At 41.4% G+C, this 27,228-nt stretch overlaps 1 protein-coding gene and 1 long non-coding RNA gene across 2 annotated transcripts in view; one reads left to right on the forward strand and one right to left on the reverse strand.

The window, feature by feature from the left end:
• The window catches only part of LOC133481984 (uncharacterized), a 141,251-nt gene that overhangs the window by 38,144 nt on the left and 75,879 nt on the right, over positions 1-27,228 (forward strand). The gene's annotated exons all lie outside the window — the stretch shown is intronic.
• LOC133482499 (cGMP-inhibited 3',5'-cyclic phosphodiesterase 3A-like) overlaps positions 1-27,228 on the reverse strand; it is a 65,724-nt gene that overhangs the window by 6,819 nt on the left and 31,677 nt on the right. The window contains 13 exon segments of the mRNA XM_061782688.1: positions 1,679-1,916; positions 10,083-10,244; positions 10,527-10,730; positions 11,618-11,817; positions 11,917-12,024; positions 13,119-13,230; positions 14,020-14,157; positions 15,172-15,368; positions 15,690-15,766; positions 17,167-17,410; positions 18,308-18,423; positions 18,497-18,642; positions 22,217-22,462. Coding sequence (XP_061638672.1) covers positions 1,679-1,916; positions 10,083-10,244; positions 10,527-10,730; positions 11,618-11,817; positions 11,917-12,024; positions 13,119-13,230; positions 14,020-14,157; positions 15,172-15,368; positions 15,690-15,766; positions 17,167-17,410; positions 18,308-18,423; positions 18,497-18,642; positions 22,217-22,462 — 2,188 coding nt within the window.

Here is a 27,228-nt window from a genome sequence, read left to right on the forward strand (position 1 = left end):
AAACATCTAACTAGCGATTAGTTACCCTTAAGGTTTAAATGTCGATGCAGAGTAGGAATGGGGGCTCGTCGACTAGTCGACTCATCGGTTCAACCCCTACAGTACAGTTTGCATTTTGGGGAGAAATTCCAAACTCCACATGAAACATCAGTGTACAGTGTACAAGAAGAGTTCTAGTCAGAAACGATTACCTTGATGACCTCAACAAGAGGCGTTCAGAGAAGAAGAATGTGAGAAGAAGAATTTACAGTACACCACAAGTTTCCTGAAGTAAGTCGGCTACCCTTGAAAACAGTCTGACTCCACCAGAAACAGTATGTTGTCACTTCTTATCAAAGTTAAGGCGGTGTTTTTTTTCTTTTTTAGCCTTGTGTGACCATTAATAAAGTGAAAAAAAAAATCACCTTTGTATTACAACTTTGTCCATTTTATGAACGTTGGACTCCCGCTATTCACTGGGAATACAGACGGGGCGGATGATGAATAGCTCATTTGATGCCCATTATAATTGCATTTAAAAACAACAACAACAAATTCTTGAAGAAGCAGGGATAAACCATTAATAAGCGTTTCCAGGATTGGTCCCCCCCCCTCCCCCCCCAAAAAAAAATACAAAAAGAAAAATGAAATAAAATTGACAAAAAATTGACCACAAAAAAACGTGCGAATGGTTGAATCCGTGAGTACCAAACTGCGGATCCACTGTATTTGTCTTGACATTTTATTATTTACAGTGGTTAAACTTTATATAAAAAATACACTTAGAACATTGTCAGCATAGTTCTAAGTTTTTTGTTTGTTTTTTTAATTATTTTTTTTATAGATGGGACAGATTATTTCGATTTACAGGTGTATTGTCTAATATTGGCAACATTTTTTTCAAAATAAAAAAAAATAATAATAATAATTTGTAGACAACCACCGTTCTAGAATGGACTGTGTTTGACTTTAGAGATAGTGTTCCTCTGCTCATACAGTATATTGCTGTTGAGTGAAACAGAATATGCATTAAAATAGTCACCTATTCATTTAAACTCATCATCAATTGAGTTAGCGGATATAATTCATGGTTTAAGTTTGCGTTTAGGCAAGTGTACCTCACACTTCTGAGGTCTGGGGTTCGAATCTCGGCTCCGGTTTTCCTATGTAGAGGTGGCATGTTTTCCTCGTGCTTGCGTCTGTTTTCTCTGCGTGCTGCTTTTTAACCGCACATTCCAAAAACATGCGGGTTAGGTTAATTAAAGACTAAATCATCCTTAGGTGTGAACGGGCATGTGAATGGTTGTTTGTCTATATGTGCCCCTTGATTGGCTGGTGACCAGTCCAGGGTGTTCCCTACCTCCTGCCAAAATCTCAGCTGCAGGCTCCAGTGGAACCGCAACACTAACAGGGATAAGCGGTGCGGAAAATGGATGGACGAATCAAAATCTGCATTTATTTCCTGAGTTTCAAATGAATTAACCAGCTCGATAACTAGCTAGATTGTGACTGGTTAATTTAATATCCTACACAATCAGATTGAACAGAATATCAAAAACAATAACACAATCCAGCTGCCAATTATTGAATGCCAAGGCAGTAATTGAAAACTCGCTGGCTACAGAAGTAATAATTGGCAACATAAAACTCACATTAAGCAGATTGGAGAGGAACATAAATAAATTAGAGGTTTACATACGGGAAAAGTCAGAACCAGGAGATGGAGCTTCCTCCTCTTCCTCCTCCATATCTTGACCCTCCTTTTCCTCTTCCAGCAGGTCGACCCAGTCACCCGGCATCAAAGCGGCCGAATCGTACGAGGAGCAGAGGGGTCCCACTATATGAGTGATGAACGACTCTTGTAGTTTAGCGAGCTGTGGTGCTGACCGGTCCATAAATGGGCTGATGGGAAGGCCCAGGCTTGCTTCCTCATCCCCCTAGAAAGGTGCAAACTAGTATTACTCTAAGTTCACCCAAATGTGGAAAATGATGGTGTATATATACAGTAATTATGGTCTGTCTCACATCTGCAGGTTCTGGGTTTGAATCCCAGCTCAGACTGCTCTTTCTTTTACCCAAATGTGTGAATGGTTGTTTGTGCCCTGCAAATGACAGATGCCCAGACCAGGAGTCTATCCCAACTTTAGCCCAGTGTGAGCTGGGAAAGGCTCCAGCTCTCCAGGGTCACAGGTGAGCTGGATCAGGAATAGGAATACCGTAGTGGTGAAAAATGGATGAATGGACAGTTTTTATCTGATCTTCTGGCTGACAAAATAACAAAAAGTGGAAAAATACTGTAGCAATTGGTATTAATCCATTCATTCATTTTCTATACTGCTTTTCTCATGAGGGTCACGGGTAAACTGGAGACTATTCCAACTGACATTGGGTGAGAGACAGGCACGCCCTTCACTGGTCGCCACCCAATCACAGAAAGATTTGAACGTATGTATATAATGTACACAGTCACCATTTTAATTGGTTTTGAAAATTGGTCGTATTTGGTGAAATTATCAAAAAGGTTTTGAGGAAACAACTTTAGGATCCTGGTAAGATTCATAGTCTACAACGTTGTACTGATCTAGAAATTAAAACATTGGATATACATTTACTCAGAAATGTCAATCATTTGTATGAAAATAAAAAAACAAAATCAATAAATCAAAACATTCCGCAGGGATGCAATTCAACGCATGACTCCGGACTGAGCCCACATGAAAATATGCTATGCTGAAAATGCTCGATTCCCAGGAGCAAATGTTCAGCCGTACTCTCTAAGTGGTGTTGGCTGATTGCTTTAGAAATCATGAATGAAGTGGGCTTTTTGAGTTACAACCCAAAACATCCTAATTTTCTACAGTTTAGAACTACAGTGTGTAAATCTTGATGGATTGTCATAAAAATGTGTTATTTTGCCTTTTTTTATACTTCTTAGCTTTATGAAAAGCTGTTGAAAAATACATAATGAATCTTAATAATTTAACATTCAACGTGCCGCCCTGCACCACTAATAACCACAAATATAATAATTGTTCCCATGTTATTCACTGAATCACATGGATTATTATTTGAAAGGATGTACTGTATGCTAAGGACAATTCAAAGTGGAACCATCCTGCTCCTCCTCCGTGCTTGAGATGTTTGTTGTTCATGCCTTTCCTCACTTTGTACTCTGTCAACAAAGACATGCTTCCACAGTGGATGCCTCATCACATAGCCAAGATGACTGCATGTCACACTATTTTATTTCTAGTTTACATTATTCTTCAGTCTAATTTTGAATTTGTGAATTTAGTTTGATTCTATGTTGAGATTACTACGAGTCATTGTGTGTGGTAGTCATATAATGTTAAGCATTTGTTTTTGAATGTCAGTGAATTCAAAAGCAATTAATATGGAGTACATTAAGGCAAGGGCTTTGATCGCTATGGCAACCAAAAGCCTGGATATCGTCAGTGCACACACACGGCTCATGTAAAAGCTGCAAGTGTATAATATACAATATATGGTGAAATATAGTGTGGATAGTGTTAGATATTAAAGTGCATCACAGCGCATCATTTAAATATAATGGTGTGACTTGGCATTTGTTGTGTGACTGAGAGCATTTGTGCTGCAACTTTATATGTAGCACTGTCAACGACAACATACAGCATTTGGGTCACCCGACCCCTATTATCTGAAGACAAAAGTATGTACTGTATCTAGTTTCACCGCTTTCTTAACAACAACAATGATGTCCAAACTTAGTGGATAAAACAAATAATTCTCATAGCTGTGATGATGACACTTACTAACAGGCTTGTATTATAAGAGGCGGTTCCCAACCTTTATGAAGCCAAGGCACCGACTTTAGAAATGTCACGGCATGCCACCACACAAAAATGTCACAGAAAGTATCCATCCATCCATTTTCTGAGCCGCTTCTCCTCACTAGGGTCGCGGGCGTGCTGGAGCCTATCCCAGCTGTCATCGGGCAGGAGGCGGGGTACACCCTGAACTGGTTGCCAGCCAATCGCAGGGCACATCGAAACAAACAACCATTCGCACTCACAGTCATGCCTACGGGCAATTTAGAGTCTCCAACGAATGCATGTTTTTGGGATGTGGGAGGAAACCGGAGTGCCCGGAGAAAACCCACGCAGGCACGGGGAGAACATGCAAACTCCACACAGGCGGGGACGGGGATTGAACCCCGCACCTCAGAACTGTGAGGCTGACGCTCTAACCAGTCGGCCACCGTGCCGCGTCACAGAAAGTATGAATACTGAAATACTGATACTCTTGTTTCAATTATATCGAAATGCTCTGTGTGGGATCTGGGCCAGCTTATGAACACAAAGTTGATGTACTCACTGAAAGTCATGACTTATTCTTTTGAATGAACGGCAACAGGTAGATACAGAGGTTTATTGTAACCTCTGCCATCGAGTGGAAGGCTATTTCATTGTTCAGTCTGTCACTACACTATACATCGATGGCATAGACAAACAAAGATATTTTGTAATTAATAAATAATAATGACAAATTAAGTGAAAACCCCGGATGGCACACTTGTGTGGATGGGAATCACTGTATTAGAGGGTGAAGATTTGAATAGCAACAAACTGATTACAGATTTATTGGCTTTTGTTCCAACATAATGTTCTGAATTACACTGATACAACTGTCACATTCATTAAGCCTGAATAAGCTAAATACATGCTGATAATTACTTATCTGATTGTTTAAAGCTTGTCCCACACTATGGGAGTTTTTAATTGTTACTGTAGAATGCAGTTTATAGAGTACCCCTGTATGTAAGCTGAATCGACTAAAAAACAAAACAAAACAAAACAACTACCAACTACAGTTTACGTGTCTTTCCCCATTTACTTTCTCAACTTCAGTGATGTCATTTGTAAGAAAACATACTCTTAATTATGAAATGAAGCAGATAATCATGAGTAGTTTACAGCAATTAATACAAACCCCAATTCCAATGAAGTTGGGACATTGTGTAAAACGTAAATAAAGACAGAATACAATGATTTTCAAATCCCTTTTAACCTATATTCGATTGAATATGCTACAAAGACAAGATATATAATGTTCAAACTTATAAACCTTTTTTGTTGTTGTTTTTTAAGCAAATATTTGCTCCTTTTGAATTTGATGCCTGCAACACATTCCAAAAAAGCTGGAGCAGGGGCATGTGTACCACTGTGTTACATAGGAATCAGCATCGTGTGTCGATAGGAACTGGGACTAACATTCAGATTCTCCCTCAATCGTTCAATTCTAAAATATCAGTTCCTAGTTTTGATCAGGCGGCACGGTGGCCGACTGGTTAGAGCGTCAGCCTCACAGTTCTGAGGACCCGGGTTCAATCCCCGGCCCCGCCTGTGTGGAGTTTGCATGTTCTCCCCGTGCCTGCGTGGGTTTTCTCCGGGCACTCCGGTTTCCTCCCACATCCCAAAAACATGCTTGAATTGGAGACTCTAAATTGCCCGTAGGCATGACTGTGAGTGCAAATGGTTGTTTGTTCCTATGTGCCCTGCGATTGGCTGGCAACCAGTTCAGGGTGTACCCCGCCTCCTGCCCGATGACAGCTGGGATAGGCTCCAGCACGCCCGCGACCCTAGTGAGGAGAAGCGGCTCAGAAAATGGATGGATGGATAGTTTTGATCATACAGTCCGTCGAACCGCCGCCCCGAAGAACACGCCAAAAACCAATGAAGTGTCGAAAACCAACAAAGAAGTGCGCGGCGGCTACTGAAAGTGTCTTAACTTTGTTCAAACAAATGATCAGTCACCTCAGTGCAACACTTGCAATAAGATTATATTGTGCAAAGAAGGTTTCACGATGTGTAGAAGGGGTACCATCTTTGCAGGCTCTCCTATCTCTGGGGTTGAGGTCACCGAGGTGGTTAAAAAGCTCCTCCGTGGCAAGGCCCCGGGGGTGGATGAGATTCGCCCGCAGTTCCTAAAGGCTCTGGATGTTGTGGGGCTGTCCTGGTTGACATGCCTCTGCAACATGGCGTGGACATCGGGGACAGTGCCTCTGGATTGGCAGAGTGGGGTGGTGGTCCCCCTTTTTAAGAAGGAGGACCAGAGGGTGTGTTCCAACAACAGGGGGATCACACTCTTCAGCCTCCCTGGTAAGGTCTATTCAGGGGTCCTGGTGAGGAGGGTCCATCGGGAAGTCGAATCTCAGATTCAGGAGGAGCAGTGTGGTTTTTGTCCTGGCCGTGGAACAGTGGACCAGCTCTACACCCTCGGCAGGGTCCTCGACCCAGGACATGCTGGAGAGACTACGTCCTTCGGCTGGCCTGGGAACGCCTCGGGATCCCCCCGGAAGAGCTGGATGAAGTGGTTGGGGAGAGGGAAGTCTGGGCGTCCCTGCTAAAGCTAGTGCCCCCGCGTCCCGACCTTGGATAAGCGGTAGAAAATGGATGGACGGATGGATGGATGAACATGTACATCGGTTGCACGTGATTAAAATGACATAATTTACCCCTCTTCTCCTAAAAAAAACAAAACTATTTTTTTGTAATTTTAACACATTTAAATCATGTGCAACCAATGTACATGTTCAAATTAAGTAAATTCAAAGGACTTTTTTTTTTCAATGCATGTGCTGGACTCACAAGAAGCGATTGTGAGGGCAATAGGTGGCATAAATGATCGCCTTGATCAGTTAATAGGTGTCCCCACAAATATCAGTGATTCGTTAATTACACTGGTTAACAAGTGAATTCAGAGTCCTTGCATCTTTCACATTGTTGAAATCAAATGTTGTCGGGCATGAATTGTTCATCAGTGCTAATTGCTCATGTGTCTCTGATGTGCAGAATTATTATAATTCATTATAAAATTGAGGCGGAACGGTGGATGACTGGTTAGAGCGTCAGCCTCACAGTTCTGAGGTGCGGGGTTCAATCCCCGGCCCCGCCTGTGTGGAGTTTGCATGTTCTCCCCGTGCCTGCGTGGGTTTTCTCCGGGCACTCCGGTTTCCTCCCACATCCCCAAAAAACATGCATTCATTGGAGACTCTAAATTGCCTGTAGGCATGACTGTGAGTGCGAATGGTTGTTTGTTCCTATGTGCCCTGCGATTGGCTGGCAACCAGTTCAGGGTGTACCCCGCCTCCTGCCCGATGACAGCTGGGATAGGCTCCAGCACGCCCGCGACCCTAGTGAGGAGAAGCGGCTCAGAAAATGGATGGATGGATGGATTATAAAATTTATAAAAAGTTAATAGAATTACAATTCATAAAGTAGTTCAGATGATTTAATCCACAAGTAACTGGTTAGCTTCATTTAAAGCAAGGATTTCAAAACATTTTTTTTACTCGTGGTGTTTGTTGATACATGGGTTTAGTTTTGGATGGTAGAGTTTTAACTTGCATTTGGAGATGTAGCGACAAACTGTGTTAATGGAAAATGGTTTTCTGAAGGGCGGCACGGTGGCCGACTGGTTAGAGTGTCAGCCTCACAGTTCTGAGGACCCGGGTTCAATCCCCGGCCCCGCCTGTGTGGAGTTTGCATGTTCTCCCCGTGCCTGCGTGGGTTTTCTCCGGGCACTCCGGTTTCCTCCCACATCCCAAAAACATGCATTAATTGGAGACTCTAAATTGCCCGTAGACGTGAGTGCGAATGGTTGTTTGTTTCTATGTGCCCTGCGATTGGCTGGCAACCAGTTCAGGGTGTACCCCGCCTCCTGCCCGATGACATCTGGGATAGGCTCCAGCACGCCCGCGACCCTAGTGAGGAGAAGCGGCTCAGATAATGGATGGATGGTTTTCTGAAGTGTTCCTGATCCCGCGTGGCAATATTCTGTCGTGTGTGTGTTCTGGGTTTTGTCTTCCCCCCTGTTTCACACACACCTGCTCCTGTGAGCATCTAACACCACCTGTGCCTCGTTCACCCTAATTACCTATTGTATTTAACCTCGTGTCTCATTTCCTCTCGTTGCCAGTTCGTTGTACCTTGTCGTCGCGTTCCAGCATTTCTTGTTTCCACGTCACAGACTCACAGTAAGATTTGACCCTGTTCCGATTATCGACCTTGCCTCTTTGCCTCATGTTTTTGGATACTGTTGCCTTTCTTGGATTGCCTGCCTGTGTACCGACCTATGCCAGTCTATTAAACCTCTCTTTTTGGAAACTGTCCATTTGTTTTGGAGTCGTGCATTTTTGGGTCCTATCCTCTGTTCCGTTCATGACAGATTCTTTACACAATGATGCCAGTTTTTGACACTTGAACCGCTTGAGGGATAAAAGGTCATTCAATGTGGTTTTCGGCCTTGCCACATATGTGCAGAGATTTCGCCACATCCTCTGAATCCTTTGATGATATTATGGACCGTAGATGAAGAAATCTCTAAATTCCTTCAAATTGTATGTTGAGGAACGTTGTTCTTAAACTGTTGGACTATTCGCACATGCAGTTGTTCACAAAGTGGTGAACCTCGCCCCATCCTTGCTTGTGAACAATTGGAGATGCTCTTTTCATACCCAGTCATGACACTCCTCTGTTTCCAATCAACCTGCCCACCTGTGGGGTGTTCCAAGCAGGTTTTTTTTTTTTTTCTTTTGTTGCCCCTGTCCTAGCGTTTTTGAAACGTGTTGCAGGCAGCAAACACAAAACGAGAATATTTCCCCCCAAAACAATGAAGTTCATCAGTTTGAACATTAAATATAGTATTTGGTCTTTGTAGTGGCGGCACGGTGGCCGACTGGTTAGAGCGTCAGCCTCACAGTTCTGAGGTGCGGGGTTCAATCCCCGTCCCCGCCTGTGTGGAGTTTGCATGTTCTCCCCGTTCCTGCGTGGGTTTTCTCCGGGCACTCCGGTTTCCTCCCACATCCCAAAAAGATGCATTAATCGGAGACTCTAAATTGCCCATAGGCATGACTGTGAGTGCAAATGGTTGTTTGTTTCTATGTGCCCTGCGATTGGCTGGCAACCAGTTCAGGGTGTACCCCGCCTCCTGCCCGATGACAGCTGGGATAGGCTCCAGCACGCCCGCGACCCTAGTGAGGAGAAGCGGCTCAGAAAATGGATGGATGGATGGTCTTTGTAGTGTATTCAGTTGAATTTAGGTTGAAAAGGATTTGCAAATATATTCTGTCTTTATTTACGTTTTACACAATGTCCCAACTTCGTTGGAATTGGGGTTTGTACCTGTAGTTTTCTCAAATGCTACATTAAGGCCAACTTGGCAACCCTGTCAGCGGCCACACGCATCACTTATTCACACGCAAAGCTTTTCTTTGGACCCCATACCCTAAGGGATTTGTGTTACAACTTATCCACTATACTGTATTTTTATGACAATAGTGGCTTTGTTCAGCACTTTAAAAAGAAAATATGTCTTACTTTCACTTTCACGTACTTGGATGGAGGAGTCTTAAGAATGCATGTGCACTCACCAAGCACTGCATTAGGTATACCTGTATTATCATATCTAATACAAGAGCTGTACCAGAAATTCTGCCTTCACAAAGAAGCTTATTCTCATTTTTGATTAATAGAAGTGTTAATTTCACAATATTTCATTAGTTTGCAGTGGTGTCAAAGTGCAGTGCAGCAAACTGAGTGATTATTTGCCTCGCTTATCTTAGTTATTTAGCCACATGGGGGTGCTCCTGTCAGTCTGTTGTAGGGCAATACTACTAGACAGCAGACTTCAACCATTAAAACCAAACAATTGTGACTATAAGTGTTTTAATGGCTTTTATCTTCTTCTTCAACTGCTCTCATGTCTTCTCTCACGACATCTATCAACCTTCTCTTTGGTCTTCCTCTCGCTCTCTTGCCTGGCAGCTCCATCCTCATCATCCTTCTACCAATATACTCACTCTCTCCCCTCTGGACGTGTCCAAATCATCCAAGTCTGCTCTCTCTAACTTTGTCTCCAAAACATCGAACCTTGGCTGTCCCTCTGATGAGCTCATTCTTAATCCTATCCAACCTGGTCACTCCTAGAGAGAACCTCAACCTCTTCATTTCCATATAAGATATGCGAAATAATGTATGTAATGATTATATATAAATGTATACATGATATATAGCTAAATAATATAAAAAGAGTCCAAGGATTGCAGAGATTCAGAACCATACTTGTTCGTAGAACTCATTGACGATCCCCTCAGTCCATTGCAAGTGCAGCTCCTTACACTTCAGTGGTCCATTGACATCAGCGAGCTTGATGCACATCTGGCACACCAGCAAGCGGTCATTTTCATTCGTCCAGTCAATACCAGACATTCCTTCATCACCCACCTGGGCACATGTATATGAAAAACAGAGCGCATCTGTTATGGTATGTGAATAAGCATTTAGCAATTTATTAGGCACTATCTGGACAGAGACAACATTATACGGACTATAGACAATAATAAAAATAGAAGGAAAAATTCAAGGTTAAAGTCAGGTTCCTGTCAAGTTGTCCCACACCAAAAGCACATCCTTATCGACCTTTCTTTGTGCACTGGGGCAAAAAAAAAGGTCACCTTCCAAACTGTTGCTACAAAGAATAGCATTGTTCAAAACGTCTTGTTTTACCTTGGCATTAAACTCTGCGAGGAAGTCAAAGTGTTTTTTTAGGTCTGTGGCCAAGATGGCTTCAATGACAAGGAATCGGAAGCGTTTGAACTCAACATGTTCAAGGTTAACCAGGAAGTTGTACTCCGGACGAGACATGAAGAGGTTCCACGCTGAAGCAGCGTGGTGGTTTTCCAAGACAGAACGGTCATTGTATAGAAGAGCCTACAGTGAAAAAAAAGAATTGTAAATAACTGGCAATATTACGTATCTCCTTATAAGGTTCAGCATGATAGTTAAAACACATCCACCTCTTTTCTACAGCGCTTGTCCTCATGAGGGTCGCGGAGGTGCCGGAGCCTTTCCCAGTGACCTTGGACTGGTCCACAGCCAATCACAGGGCGCATATAAACGCCCATTCACAGTAACATTAACACCTATGGGCAATTTAGAGCAGTGATTCTCAACTGGTAGGTCGGGATCCAAAAGTGGGTCACGGATCCATTTTGGGTGGCTCGCGGGCAGCTAGTAAAACATTTCACTAGGTTAAACGAAGGTGCCGGACAGCTCATATGATATAGTGTACTTACTGTGTATTTGCAAAGAAACATATTTTAAACAATACCTTTTCTTTATTGTTCTTAAGATATATAAAAGTGAGTCATGACTTGGCTAGAATAGGGAAATGCAGGTCACAAGGTAACAATTGAGAGACTAGAATGAACCTAGCATGCAAGTTTTTTGAATGAATTTGAAGCTGAAGTCCAGAAAGAAAAACCCACGCAAGCATAAGAAGAACATGCAATCTCCACACAGGAAGAGATATTTGAACTCCGAACCACAGAACCTAACCACTATATTGCACATGCTGTGTGAAAACAAACCCCCAAAAACCCACATATCTACTGAATATTACAAACAAAACAAAAAAACATTTCCTTCATAGACACTCATGATTTCATTGTGTTCCCGACTATGAAAGGGTGTTCAACACTTTCGGCGGGAAAAGTGAAGGTGTTGAAACACCCTCATCCCCCAGAGGTGCCATGCCCCTTAGTTTTGTCCAAAGGTAGTAGTTTGAAACCATATTTCAGAGTCCCCTATTTATTTACCTGTGGCGCACTGGTTGCTACTAGAAAGGCGTTGGTTCTTCCGGGATGGTCGTAATCGTGCATGGCGGCAGCTACATACAAGGCCATCAGCTCTAGGCCCGGAATTAGGCCAGACAAGGAGCCATAGCCTTCCTCCAGCAAAGAGCTCGTCTTGGATGACAGAAAGGCCGTAGCGCCAGGGGTTATGCCGTTTGCCGGGTCTATGGGTGGAGAGACAAAAAGAAAAATGCGTCTCTAGAGACGGTGTGAGGAAGAGTGGATGCTGATAAGATGGTATGGTACCGAGAAATGCTTCTCACCTTTGTGTATGCCGTTCTCAGTCAGGAGCGTGGGCAGACTGGGGACAGGCTGAGTGGTGAGGTACCAAACAGCATGCAGCACGTCAGTGGCATGGATCCTGTTGTGATCTGTCACGAGCAGCAGAGGGCAGTAGATCCAAGCGCTACCATCTCATACATACTGTACAGCCTCTCAGCTGGCCCAGCTTTACCATTCTGTGGCTTCACATTTGTTTATATTACAGAATGTACTGTTCAGTCATATTTGGAAATACTTGGAAACATGTAAAGAAAAAGACCATTTTAAAGCACTTTATTGGCGCAGAAAGAGGCTTGCGAAGCTTGTTAAATTCCACATCCAATGGAAACCGACATGTAATCATATAAAGTCCCACAGTTTTAATTTAAGTGGAAAATTTAAGCGTAGCATTTTCTTTAAAGATACATTTTGTATACATCCTTATGTGTTGTACATATGGATAGTGCATTCTGCTCGTCATTCCAACTACCAGGAACAAATTACTTGTGTTTGGGGGCTCTCAAACTTTGGTCCGACAGTCTTTATGTCGTAATTTGCAATCATTTATGTCATATCATGTAGAAAAAAACAAACAAACAAAAAACGTTTAATATAAGAATTTATTGTGGTACTCCGTCTGTAGTTCCCCCATGAAAGCAAACTGATTATCATTGTGTTTCATCGAAATAAGACATTTGCAAACATCTGCTTTTAATTTAAAAAAACAATGATTAACATTTTTGCCTGTGGTTTTCTCTGACATGGAACAGACCAAACCAGTAACTGAATCATAATCAATTTATGTTTGTGCATTTTGTCAATTTGAAATAATGTCCTGTTTTTGAATGAAGGGACGGAAAGTAAATTTTTTTTAGATTCCTCAATTAATAAAAAATAATAATAATTTGCAGATTAAGCAATCATTACAATAATCACTAATTTCAGCCCTAGTTTGATTGTCGTTCGTCGGATCGTTTACTGTATCAAAATACATGTTTAATAGTAGTAAGTGTTCTCACGTTGGCGGAATAGCATTCAACACATCTCATTCATGTTAAAGAAGTTGATGCTAATTATTATTTGATATGAAATGTGACAAATATTAATCTTTTGCACTTTACCAAGCGCTCTTTAAGTGGGTTTATTTCACAGATGAGGCAATTAAAACAATGTTGGACATAATACAATAAAACCATATACTCACAGGGGATGTCTCTGTAACCGTTCTCCAAAGCGTGAAAGTAGTTCATGAACTCTGTTATAGGAATCTTGAAGGTCTCGAACAGGCCCGCGTCTTCGAAGAGCCAGTAGGACACCTGGGACATTGCACCCAAAAAAAAAAAACAACAACACTGTTTTAATACCGCAAGTACAGTAACCTTTACAAAGGATTTTTGTTGTTGAAGCTCATCCTCGAAAAATGTGCACAAGCTGGTGAGATCCAATAAAAGAGCTACATTAAAAATTGGCTTTTGCAAAGGTAATAATGTTCATGTTTTGATCATCACTGTCCGAAAGGTCTTAATTTAGCAATATATTTACTATTGTGGTGGTAGTTTTCCGATCTACTTAGTGGAACTTTACAGCCTTATAAAAAAAAGCATTTACCTACTTGAGTTACCATTGTGTTCTCGTTATGTTCAGTAACTGGTCTGTGTATTTACAACAATAACACTGACTATCACACTTAAAACAGAGACAGTTTGACGTGTATCTCTAACTTTTAGGTTTTCAATAATGTGATTGCTCCTTTGTTCCTTTTTTATTACCCTTATCCCTCATATTAACTGAAAACATTGCTTCACATATTTTGTTTTTTAATTATCTGCAACTTTCTTGTTAAAAATCCGTTTTTAATGATGTCAGTCTGAAATCACACCACTGGGCATTTTCCTGTACTTCATACTACAGTAACTGTTTTTCTAGTGTAAACCTTCCCTGTGTCTGAATTAACATTTGATTCACTGTAGCTGCTCTCTGCCTGTACGTGGAATTTTCAGTCAATGCACACATTACATATCTACGTCGAACAGTATTGCTACTGTATGCTGTCAACTTGTCATAAGTTAAATGCCACAAAAATGACAGAGCTAATTAGTCCTTACCTGGCTGAGAATGCAACCTGTTTTTCCATGAGTCCTCTCCACAAGACTGAAAATTGGAAAATTCCATTTGTTGAGTTGACTCATGAGAGGTTCCAACTCAGGCATCACCAGAGGCTCTGGGGCCAGGATTAGCTTGTTCTGTGGGTTGAGGGCAAAATAAATAACAAAAAAAGGTAGGTTCCAATTACAGCAATGATATTCTTCATTATTTGTAACGAAGCTCACAATTGTATTTGGAATTAGTTTGCAACAATACTGTACTTCACTGTAGACCAAAAATGATAATTTCTTAAGTGTGGACTGTTCCACCTTCTAAAGAAGATGGCCAGCAGGATACACTGTGGTTATCTACAACCATGACATTACAGCTTTCCATTCACCACCATGAATATAAACCTGTACATTTGCCAAGTCAATTCACTGTCCCAGAGTGTAAACTATCAACAGCAGCAGTGACAACATGCTTGGTGGGAGCGAAGCATACAAATCCTCTAGACAGAATTCTGGGATAAATATTTGCCTTAGTTGACACTTCCGCCTGTCCTAAATCAATGAGCCTTGTAGCTATTCCAGCAAACATACGCCCAGTGTTTGTTGCTGATGCAGAACAGCCAGGAAATATTCAAAGACTTCCTGCAGCAAAAATATGTCTCAGTGTTATGACTAAGTATACCACATGCACAAAATAAAGTTAGGAATGTATTGATTGACACAGTAATGCCTTTTGACATGAATTGGAAACTTAAATTGAATAAAAATAACATTACATATCTAAAACAAAGAAACCTTAATCCATCCATCCATTTTTTCATATCGCTTGTAATCATTCAGGTAGTGGGTGACTTGGAGTCTATCTCAGCTGACTTTGGGTGAGAGTAGACCCTGGGCCGGTCGCCAGCCAATCACAGAGCACATACTGTATAGTCATTCACACTGTTATTAACACCAATGGCACCTAAGGCAGGAAGTTGGAGTACCTGGACAAAACCCATACAAATACGGGGAGAACCGCAACCGAGATTCAAACCCTCAACCTCATAACTGTGGAGACGTGGTAACGAACATTTCACAGTGCTGCCCAAAACTAAATCAAATAATCAAATGAAATCAAACATTTTTGGTCTCACTACCAAATGAAACTTGTTTGCCAACCTCAGGTGATGGCAAGAGTGGGTGTAGAACGATGCTCTCCGACAGATACCCCCGGCGGCCTTCTTTTGACTCAGACGGCTTCTTGCCTGCTTCAGCCTCTTCCTCGTTCTGTGCAAAGTCGCTGCTGTCACTGTGGTTGGTCTCATAAGTGCTGTCGTAGGTGCTGTCATAGTCCGACGAGGTGACCGCACGCTCGTCTGAGACGAACATGGAACATGCAGTCAGCATTGATCCTTATGGAATAAAACTGATTATTTGGAGTGACATTATTAAAAGCCTCACAAACTACTTAGTACCAGGACTTTAACAAATAAATAAATAAAAGCAAAAACTGGTTGAGGTTTTGCATTGCACTGGCTATATATATCATGAATAAACACCTTTGAATATTTCTGTTCTTGACAGACTAATGGAGACCACTTTTCCCTACAAAAACAGCTTTATCATCATCTGTGTGAGATTTGTGCATAATATTTTAGAGTATCTGAAATTCATGCAGTTTTAAGTCTGCTGTTTACCTGGACGGGGTATTCGGTCTACCTTGACAATAGAGTCTACCCCGTGGTTCAGTCGATTGTTGAACGGCCTGCCGCAGCTGATAAAAAGAGAGCAGAGGATGCACATTATTTCATCCTGATCATTCTCTGATTACTGACTCATTTCCTGTCCTCTTCATGCAGATAAATCAAGTGACTCATTTCCTCTCAGACAGCTATAGTTTTCTCATTTAGATATACTGTCCTGCATCTATTCATCTTTTGTTGCAGCATTTGCGGCATTAACCGATTAACAGTGTACTTTTAAGTAGTGCAAAAAGCTTGACTTAGCTTTGTATACTTGTATGCCAGTTGAGAACATGAAAAAATATTTGTTAAGGCATGATTGCCTGCACTATACAGCACATCATTTCACTGTCTTCTTTAGAAGGTAAAATGCATTCTCTATAGACTTCTGAAAAGAGGTCTGAAGATGAACTCTTTGGTTGTTTTGGGGTCATTATCTTGCTGCATGACGAAGACCCTCCTAGTCCATTTGGTTGCATCTTTCTTTAAATTGGTGGACAAAATGTTTCTGCAGTCTTCAAAGTACAATTTACTGCTGCCAACACGTTGCTCATCAAAAGGTCCATCAGAGGAATAGTAAGCCCATCCCAGAAAAGACATAAATGCCCAAACCATGACTTTACCTCCACTGAGTTTCACTGATGATTCTGTTGCAGATAAAAAAAATTCCAACACTGGTAAGGTTAATCATTTTCTCATCAGTCCGTAAAACATTCTCCCAGAATTTTTAGGCTCGTCTCTGTACTTTTTGGCAAATTTTACCCAGGCTGTCCGATTCTTCTTAGTAATCAGTGGTTAGTTCTGTATTTTCTTGTGCAGCATCATTACTTTAGTCCATGTTCATGACCTTCACTTCTGCCCTCTGTGGACTTCTGAGATTGTTGTCGATGTCACAAACATTTGTTTCAGGGTCTACACCAGTGGTTTATTTCTTCTTCTAGGCATTCTAAATGGTTTTATTGTCTATGGTCAATGTTTGTGAAATATATCTGATTGATTTTCCATCCTCTCTTAGCTTCATAATTGTTTTTGACCTCTATGCAGTTCTCTTTTGGTCACACTTCGAACTAGTATAGATTTAGTCTTAACATCTCTCTCTCATCATATCAGTAAAACCCTAATCTGAGCGTAGATATTCAGTGCAATAAATCAGACCTGTCAGTCACATGTTCTAATATTTTTGGTCACATGAAAAATGAGTGGGTTCAAACAAAAGGTGCTGCAGTCTAAATTGTGTATCTGATCCAGATGTAAACCTGGAAATCAAAGGTGAAATTCTGATCTCTTGTCTCATATTCATCTTTTGATGTAAAATCCAAATGTTTTCAGTCCACAGCAACAATAAAAGAATTTGGGCTCACTGTTCCAATACTTTCGGATGGGAGTCTATGTGACAAATTCTGGTCACCTTGGCGTTTCAAGTTATTTTTACCTGCTACAGAGTGATGGCGGTCGCCAGTGAGGGGTGGTGGAGCTCGGGGCGCTCTGGCTGTGTGTTAAGGCTTGGTGGTGGCTCTTGGATCCCACACAGCCAGGGGTCTGCTCTGTCAGCGGCCCGACAATCTCAGGAAGCTGAACTGAGCATGTCTTGATAGTTGGGCTGGAGGCAGGAGTACCCTGAACAGGAGGTGACGGACATGGAGAGCCCAGAGGTGATATGTTGGAGTGGGTGAAACCTGAAGGAGAGATTGACACATTTCATATGGAGCAATGTCGAGTGCGGGATTTAAAAAAAAAAAAGGTCACAATAACTATTGTGTAATAAAAATAAAAAAAATTCATTTAACTTTACTAACAGATGAACAACCATTCACAAATATAGACAGATGCTGGTGATTTATTTTAGCTAGAACTTACAGCCAAAAAAAGGGTGAGTACTCATTACCTAGCATAGCATTACAGGCTGAGTTTTGTGACAAAAAATGCAATATCAAACACAACCTCGAACCTCGGTGTGCCGTACAGCTATAAAGCTGTCATAAAATTGGCCATCTCGAAATAAATACATTTTAAATTAACCACAAAAGCTTATGTATGGGAATTAAGTGACGAAGACTACGTAAAACGAAGGGCATTTTTGCGACTATTATAGCTTGTATTCATCCGTTTTGCAAACATAACATTTTGTTTCAGTTTTTTTTTTTAACTTGTTTTCATTTTCATTTGCGAAAATGTTTTTTCAACATGAATTATTGTTATTGTGTCACTTTTTCCGAACTCTAATATCTTCGGTTCATCCCAAAGCTATCGGATGGGGTTTGATGAAGTCAAGGCATTTAAGTTCTTCCGTACCAAATTCATTGCAGCAAGACTTTATAGCCATTGCTTTGTGAACTAGGACACAGTCCTGCTGAAACAGAAAGAACTTAAAAACTGTTCCCGCAAAGTTGGAGTACAGACTTGCCCAATCCCAACTGTCTAGTATCCTAACTCATTGGTTGCTTTGATTACATTATTAAGAGGTGTTTCCTAATACTTATGTCCTTAACAGACAGGAATAATAATCATTTAATTCAACAATCCCATTGTGAATTTTGGACTGCATGTTCTGATTGCTTGACCTTTTCACCCACCTGTTCTTCCCAGAGATTTGCTGTAGATGTGGTTTAATGTGACAGATGCAGCACAGGAGGCGGACATGGAGCGGCTTTTTGAGATAGTTGTCATAACTGAGTTTCTCCATGTTTCACTGGTTTCATGAAGAAAAAAAGTAAGATAAATCAATTGTTTGACCCCAAGATTCCATGTGAAATTGCCATTACCTTTCTGTGGTGTATTTGATGCTAGCTGAGCGGTCTCTTCGTACAGGTCCAGGTTCTATGGCAGGTAGCCCAGTAGCCGACGTGGTCGTGGTCCACGTTGATGAGATTCTCCGCAACAATCCTGGAGGAAGGCTCCGCCTTAGACGCTGCCAATTAAAAAAATACCAAAACAGTACAGGTAAAATCACAAAAGATAAACACCCAAATACTGGTACATCTTAGACAAACATTTCCTGAGGAACTCTGACTCAAAACTGAAATTAATACTTGTTTGTACATTGAACGACCATGTGTGATGACACGCGAGATGATAAATCTGGTGAGTCATAATCAGAGAAGCTTGCCCACGTCACTGAAACCATGTTGAGTACAGTATAAACAATACAAACCAATGAAGTGCAATTCTTGCACTTCCTGCCAATATACATACACGTACAACACGGATGAATTCCAAATATCTATAAACCATGGTGACAGTATGACTTCGCACACACCTTCCTGATTACTCTCCTTTGTGTGTCTGTCAGGTGTCTGCAAAGTGTGAGGAGTTGTACTTTATTTTACTTCTCTACTTGTATGACAGGAATGTTTTAATGTTACTTAAACTGCACTATTTTTCACTGTTATGCAATTTGCAACAATATATACGTCACTGTCCTTGGAAGCTCAATACAATATGGCTGAAGCTATCATAGGTCCACACAAATAATAAAATGTTCCTTTTAAAATCGTTGAAATTGTAAATTTGAACAAAGGTTGCCCAATATCCCGGAACAAGTTGTGTTGGCCCTCAACACTATTTAAAGTTCTAGAAGGGTGTAGGGAAGATAGAACTGCCCAGAACATCCATCCATTCATCTATTTTCTATACCGATTTTTTTTTACCATGGTCTCGAGTGAGGTGGAGTCTATCCCTACTATCTTTGGGTGAGAATTACGGTACACCCTGGACTGGTTGGCAGCCAACCGCAGAAGCCCAGAACAATATTATACAATTAAATAGGCGGAGGCGGCACAGTGGGCGACTGGTTAGCACATCAGCCTCACAGTTCTGAGGACAAATCCAGCCACGCCTGTGTGGCGTTTGCATGTTCTCCCCCGGGACTGCGTGCGTTTTCCCCTGGTACTCCGGTTTCCCCCCAAAAACATGCATGGTAGGTTAATTGAAGACTCTAAATTGCCCCTCTAAAATCACGCTAACAAAGCTCTCGCCTCAAAACACTTTTATTCAACAGTTATGCAACAAAGCAGAGTAGTGAGATTAATTACCAACTTTTCCCCAGTGCTAAATGAGAAACAACATACAGTGTATTCTCAGTGAGCCAAAACCAAGCAATATCTCATTGAGCTCCATGTTTGTGTGCACTCATGCAGTGTTTAAAGCTACTTTCCTAGTAGGCCATTCTTGCCTTGCATCATACGCTTTATTTAGTTTCCTTGCAAAGAGCCTGCATACATTTTGAAGCGCTGGCCTTGTAAAGCATTTAAAAGCCCTTCAGATGCATGCGCATCATTGTTTGGTTACATTAAAGCTCAATGCTACGTCATCATAGAGGGTTTGACGCATGCATATCGACATAAACGGCAAAAAACCACAAGGATTTTTAAAATTAGTATTAAGGGGGAAGAGTGGCAGTGTGGAGTTTGCATGTTCTCCCTGGGTTTCCTCTCACAATCCAAAAACATGCACAGTATGTATGCAAATCATAGTTTTGCATGAGTTTTAATTTATTATTGTTTACTTCCATGTAGTTGCTGCCCGATGTTGACACTTGTGGAGTTGTTTATGTGCATTTTCGGTGTGTGCATTCACGGGTTGTGTTTGGGGTTCAGGAAATATAACCACAATGATATCTGATTGGGGTCTCTTTAAAAACAGATTTTGCGTAATTCTTCATGTATAATATGCTCTTGAGTATACTCAGTATACTGAGCATACTAAAATCGCATTTTCGCAGGTGGATTTTCCTTCTACCTATGTATAATACACACCCCACAATTGCTGGTATCCATGCACAAAAATGGAAGTATCATCCAGCATCCACATACTAATTTGTATTTTATTAGGTTTTTCAAAGAAATTTGGAAGTTCTCTTAAGATATCCATAAATGCCTACATTTGCGCATGCACCAAACAAAACGAAAGTGGAAAATGCTTGCCTTGCCCTGTGCATATGCGCCGACAACACTGATACTGTTCTTACGTCTATGTTACAGTCTAAGGAACTATAATTACACCCGTGCGCATGGTATATTACAATTTGACAGGTGAGCATTTCTGCCGTCGAGTAAACTAAGAAACTAAATCCGGTGGCGTGTTATATCAAACACCCGTATACCAGTATACCTCTATACAATGTAATATGAGAGGCAGTAACAGGGAAGTTTGTTGCCTTTATAGGCTGACTAATTTTGGTAATTTTTCTTACACCAATTTATAATAAGCACCCTCAATGTTTCATGACATTTTTAGCAATACACCAATTTGTACTCTGTTTGCTCTCACAAGGTGACCTTGTTACTGGCATATCCTGGGAATATGTGACTATACGTGGAATACGCTGAGACGGACATAATAATGTCATGATCCATGTTTTTGTTGACTTTGTTTTGATCAGATTTAGTTTTTGTTTTGTCAAGTCATGTTTTTCCCGTGTCCCTTGTCAATGCTAATGTCTGTCTTGTTCGTTCAGTTTTCGTTTCCAACTGTTCTCGTCAGCCCTGTTCACATGTCTACCAATCAGCTTCCTCTAGCCACTCATGTCTTGTCCAGTTGCTCTTCGTTGTCTCGTCAGTTTGCTTGTATTTATTTCCCTGCTTTCTTTCAGCCTGTGTTGGTGCATTGTCATCATACCCCATGTTTCCTTACTCCTGTCATGGTTCTTAGTGATGAGTGTTTTTTAATTTAGATTTTTGGAATTTGTTGATTTAGCGTTTGCTTCCATGATCCTTGTTTGCCTTTTTTTTTTTTTTTTTAAATGAAATACCTTTTAGAGACTCCTGCACTCCTGCCTCCCTGCTTCCCTGCACTTTGGTCCTCCACATATTGCCTCCACACCAACACCACGAAAACCCGACCCTGACAAATAGTCTCTATTTTGAAAGAGCACAGGAACATCCTGTTTTTAGTACTTCCCTGTCACTGGAATGAGAAGCACCAGTTACCAGTTGAACGACCCGAATACAGCGGTCATCTCGCTGCCCATGCGCACACCCCTGGAGTGTCAGTGTTTTTATCCATGACTGTATTGTCTACGTATTATATATATTTGTCTAAAAAAGTCCTCCTCTCATTATTCTGGCATTTAGCAAATACAAAGAATTTTGGTAATCCTAATTGAGCTAAAACAGGAACAATTTAGTCTGATTTCATGTCAGGTACTTAAGGGGAAAAAAACGTGTTTTTATACAGTCATGGCCATGACTCTTATGTGTAAAAATGCATATTCTGTAGCCTATGTGAAATTGCATAGATTCTTAGAAGTCTGAACACTTACCAGGTATTAAGTCCATATTTTGTTAGGTCTATGTGGATAATAAGAGGCAAAAGGTTTACAGAGATGTGTCAAGTCATCTTGAGTTCACTGCCATAATTATTAATTTACTTAAGTGAGCATTAATAAAGACAACTGCTAATTCTGTGTTTTGTTTCCACTTTCATTAGTTGGGCAATAATGGGGACACAGGCATGGATAGGAAGAAGGGCAAAAAAACACTCACCTTTGGAATGGCCAATCTTTCGACTTTATCGGGCCCGTCCTCTGAGTCGGAGCAAGCGTGTGTGACTGGCGGCGCGTGGGGCCGATGGAGAGGTTGGAGGATAATCTGGGTGCTGAGGAGGCTGCTGACAGCCTTCAAAGAGCTACAGGTGTTAGGGGGCAGCGAGGGGTCTGCCAGCAAGTCTGATATCAATCCGTGGGCCTCACCCATCACCGCGATGTCCACCACCACACTGGTGCCCGATGACTTTGAAAACAGAAGACAAAAGAAGTCGGTCAGTCGTGCTCGCATACTCTTGTGCAATACAAAGTTGCCGTGTGCAGATGTCACATCACAGTGATGAAGGCACTATCTTTGAAAGATGAGGAATAGGCACATGTATCATGTGCACATGGACTGTGGATCTAAGCTATAATAAAAGCCTAAAGCAAACTAACCGATCACTGATGGTAAAATCTGGCTTAAGTATACAGCCATACCTTGACTTATGAGTACATTTCCATCAGGCAGACTACACCATAGCTCGATCGCCAATCAATTACAGAGCACATATAGAGACAGACAACCATTCACAGGAACATTCACACAGTCACTGAGTGGAAACTGAACTAACGCTGACAGCAAGGAAGCCATCTGAATTAACCACTACAATGTCAGCGACCTAGTGAAAAAGTCAGATATCCATATATTGTTAATAGCCAGCTAACACTTGGTGAAACTTGCAAAAATGTTGCTAGTAAAACCCAACTGAAAAAATAAATAAATCATAGCACCTGGAACTCAGAGGATGATGGACCATTTCTAAATCCGGGACAGAATAATTCCATTGTGGAAAAAAACATGTCTTTTTATCTGAATAAACTCAGCATTTAATGGGTTCTCACTCATCACGCACATACTAAGTTTCATGGAAGTCAATTGTGTAATTATTGTGTAATGCTTAAAAAAAAAAAAAAAGAAAAGAAAAGAAAAAAGAACAATGACGATCAAAACAAAACTGCTCGCCATCAGACTTTCGGAACAACAACTGAATGCTGAAGAACGATCTCCACTGCTATGCCACCTTCTCTCATCTAAATTTAGCCATCAGCGAGTCAAAATATAGACTGATAAGCACCAAACACTTGTCAGTGTCAAAGGTCAACCTTGTGTGGTTTTAGTAACGGATTCCTTTGTTAATGTCAACATATGCTAATCAACTCCAACACATTTTTGTTTAATGAGCAAGTGTCGAATTGGGGGGGAAAGACCATTCATGTTGACAATAACAGAAAAAATATGCAAAAGAACTCTCTACTGCTCTGCTGGACACATTTGAACTCTCTCAACATTTTAAGAGTCTGACTCACACGCAAGGTCACATCTTAGACCTTGCAATCTCTAAGGATGATGACATTTTATCTGTTGGCATTAAAGACTTACTTATTTCTGATCATTTTTGTCTGATCTTTGAATTACGGATTCTCACGAAAGTTCAGGCAACCTCTGTGTCTATTAAGGAAAGGTACATAAATGAGAGTAGCGGCATTAAGTTTATGCAGACCATAGCTGTGTCACCAACTGTAAAGGCAGAGTCCATTGATGAACCTTTAGATAAGTTTACCTCAAAAATCTCAAATGTAATACACTGTTACTCCAGAGCGTGGAGAAAAAACTCCAAATTTGCTATGCCGACTACAAACAAAGTCTTTGTATTTTTTTCTTTTTTTTTATCAAGTTAGTCACAGCTTGACAGCAACATTATTCTGAAATCATTAGTGAGAACCTCAACAATAGTCACACTCTGTTTGCTGGGGTTGACAAGTTCCCAAACCACCGTAATCACAAAGCTCCAGAATGCCTCACAACAGATAAATGCAATGAATTTGCTTGCTATTTTAATGAAAAGAAAAAGAATCTATCAGGTCAAATATCAGCAGAAATCAGCAAAATAATAAAATGATGCAACACCTAAAACCACCCAGGAAAAACTGTATTACCGGCCAGAATTTGATACAGTTGACCCAAAAACTGTAGAGAAAACGGTTCAGCAGCTTAAATAAACCACTAGCTTTCTTGACTCAAAAACCATCTGACTTTTTCAAAACTATTGCGAAGTCTGTGCTAGCTGAATTGCAGAAAATAATCAATTGCTCACCTCAGTCAGGTGAGTTTCCTAAACTTGTGAACGTAGCTGCCATTAAGCCACTTTAAAAAAAAAAAAGAGAACGGTGGATGGTTCTACATTAGTAAACTATAGACCCATCTCAAATCTCCCCTCCATAGCCAAGATTGTTGAGAAAGTGTTTATTAATCAACTCAACGATTACTAGAACTCATATGGACTTTTTGACAAATTTCAATCATGTTTCCAATTTCATCACAGTACATAATCAGCTCTTATTAAAATGCTAAATCATAAAAGGTTGAACACAGACTTGGGAAAAGTGTCATCTCTTGTTGGATTTCAGTGCGGCCTTTGTTAGAATGGATCATAACGTAGTCACTGATGGTGTAGTGGTACACTCGCCTGACTTTGGTGCGGGCAGCGTGGGTTCAGTTCCCATTCAGTGACGGTGTGAATGTGGGTGCGAATGGTTGTCCGTGTCTATATGTGCCCTGTGACTGACTGGCGACCAGTTCAGGGTGTAGTCCGCCTTTCGCCCGAAGTCTGCTGGGATAGGCTCCAGCGCCCCGCGACCCTAACCAGGATAAGCGGTGTTGAAAACGGATGGATCATAACATACTGCTGAACAGTTGGAAATGTGAGTAGGACTCAATGGAACAGTCCTTAAATGGTTGATGTCCTACCTATAGGAAAGGAGTTATTTTGCAACCATTTGACGTTTTCAATCTGATTGAATAACAATGACATACGGGGTCCCTCAAGGGTCAGTTCTTGGACCCCTTTTGTTCAGCCTTCAACTGCTCAAGTATATCTCAAGGCGCCACTGTATTTTACAATACAGTTAAAAAAAAATCTTACAAAAAATGTTTTAGCTAGTGGGCTGTTATGGGTTAATGGTGTTTCAGTTCATTTCAATGGGGTAAATGGATTTGATGTACAAGTAAAGTGACTTATGAGCTTGGTCACAGAAAAATTAAACTCATAAGTCAAGGTACCACTTTATTATGCATACAGAGGTAGTACCTCTTCTACTCATCTATGATTTTTGCAAACTAGGATGTGGACCAAGCAGGAACATTTACCTATAAGCAGTTGTTCACCAAATCATGCTAGCTGTTTTCATTTTATTCAGTATGTTAATCGTCACCCCAGTTCACAGATAATTGTGTAGGGGAATTGGAAATGAAAGCTTTCAATTACATTTGTGTCATGTGCAAAAGTAACCAACGAGTAAAAGTGGGTTGATAAGAATACATAATACATCCATCCATCCATCCATCCATTTTCTGAGCCGCTTCTCCTCACTAGGGTCGCGGGCGTGCTGGAGCCTATCCCAGCTGTCATCGGGCAGGAGGCGGGGTACACCCTGAACTGGTTGCCAGCCAATCGCAGGGCACATAGAAACAAACACCCATTCGCACTCACAGTCATGCCTATGGGCAATTTAGAGTCTCCAATTAATGCATGTTTTTGGGATGTGGGAGGAAACCGGAGTGCCCGGAGAAAACCCACGCAGGCACGGGGAGAACATGCAAACTCCACACAGGCGGGGACGGGGATTGAACCCCGCACCTCAGAACTGTGAGGCTGACGCTCTAACCAGTCGCCCACCGTGCCGCCTACATAATACCAATGGACTACTATTTTTTACTATCCCAATGTTTTGTCCTCTTGCCTCCTTTTCTCCACCACTGAGGCAACACACGAAGGAAACAAGCACACGTGATGCTTTTATAAGCCTTGGATCACCCATCTGCCTCACCCGAGGCAACTTTGCTTGACTATCTGTGACCAACTTTTAACTTTATAGCCCTACAGTGTACAGGGGCCAACAAGCAACGATTGGCAGCTCCCGACCAGTCATTCGACCGTCTGATTAACTTCTGGCATGTCAGAATTTTAGACGACTGGATTTTCCAATCTCCGAGGCATTGTCCCCTCACTGCCCTTGTGCAAAGTAGGCGAACAACTGAACTCATATTACAAAGTGAGTTGTACTGCATCTTTTTGCTGTTCGCATTGTTTCTAGAAATAGCATTCTGAGTCCACTAATGGCGGTCAGCAAGTGATACACAGTGATAGTTTAAATTTAAAAGGAACACTTCCAAGAGCAGAGATCGTACAGTTTGTGCCCATCTTAAGAGCATGGAGTGCTACGCAACATTATAAAACCAATGATGTGTGAGTTAGCAAAAGAAAAGGACTTTGCTGACATATTTACAATCAGTAAACCTGGTCTGATGAAATCAGTGTATGAAAAAGACCCCAACTCAAATATAAACAGGGATGTTAGCCTACACACAAATGCTAACACCGCATGAGTTGTGTCCAAGCTAGTTTTACTTAATTAGCCACTAAAGTAGGTGATTCAAGGTCATAGTAATAATTTCACACACTGTCACGGACACAGGTTACATTTCAAAGCTGTTATGCAAAGATAGAACACTACATATTGTATTACTGCTTTAAGTGCATTAAAACATTTTACAATTTCAGTCTTGTATTTGCCTGGGTCTATCTTAACTATGTGGAATTGGTGGTGGGGGGTGGGCAGCCGTGGCCCAATGGTTAAGATCATCGCCTGCCACCGTGGGGGACCTAGGTTCAAAACCCCGACTGGACCATCCGCCAACATCCCCCGGACTCACGGCTGTGGTGTCCTTGAGCAAGACACTGATACCCCGAAATGCTCCCCGGGCGCTTCAGCTGCCCCCTGCTCCAGTGTGTTCCACTAACATGTGTATGGGTTCACTGTGATGGGTTAAATGCAGAGAACAAATTTCGTGTGCATGCATGCATGTTCATGACAATAAAAGATGATTCTTCTTCTTCTTCTTCTTAAAGGTAACACCAGCAACAATGACCATCCATCCATCCATCCATCCATTTTCTGAGCCGCTTCTCC

Source organism: Phyllopteryx taeniolatus, chromosome 8 (assembly GCF_024500385.1).
Source record: "Phyllopteryx taeniolatus isolate TA_2022b chromosome 8, UOR_Ptae_1.2, whole genome shotgun sequence".
In the NCBI taxonomy this organism is placed as follows: domain Eukaryota; kingdom Metazoa; phylum Chordata; class Actinopteri; order Syngnathiformes; family Syngnathidae; genus Phyllopteryx; species Phyllopteryx taeniolatus.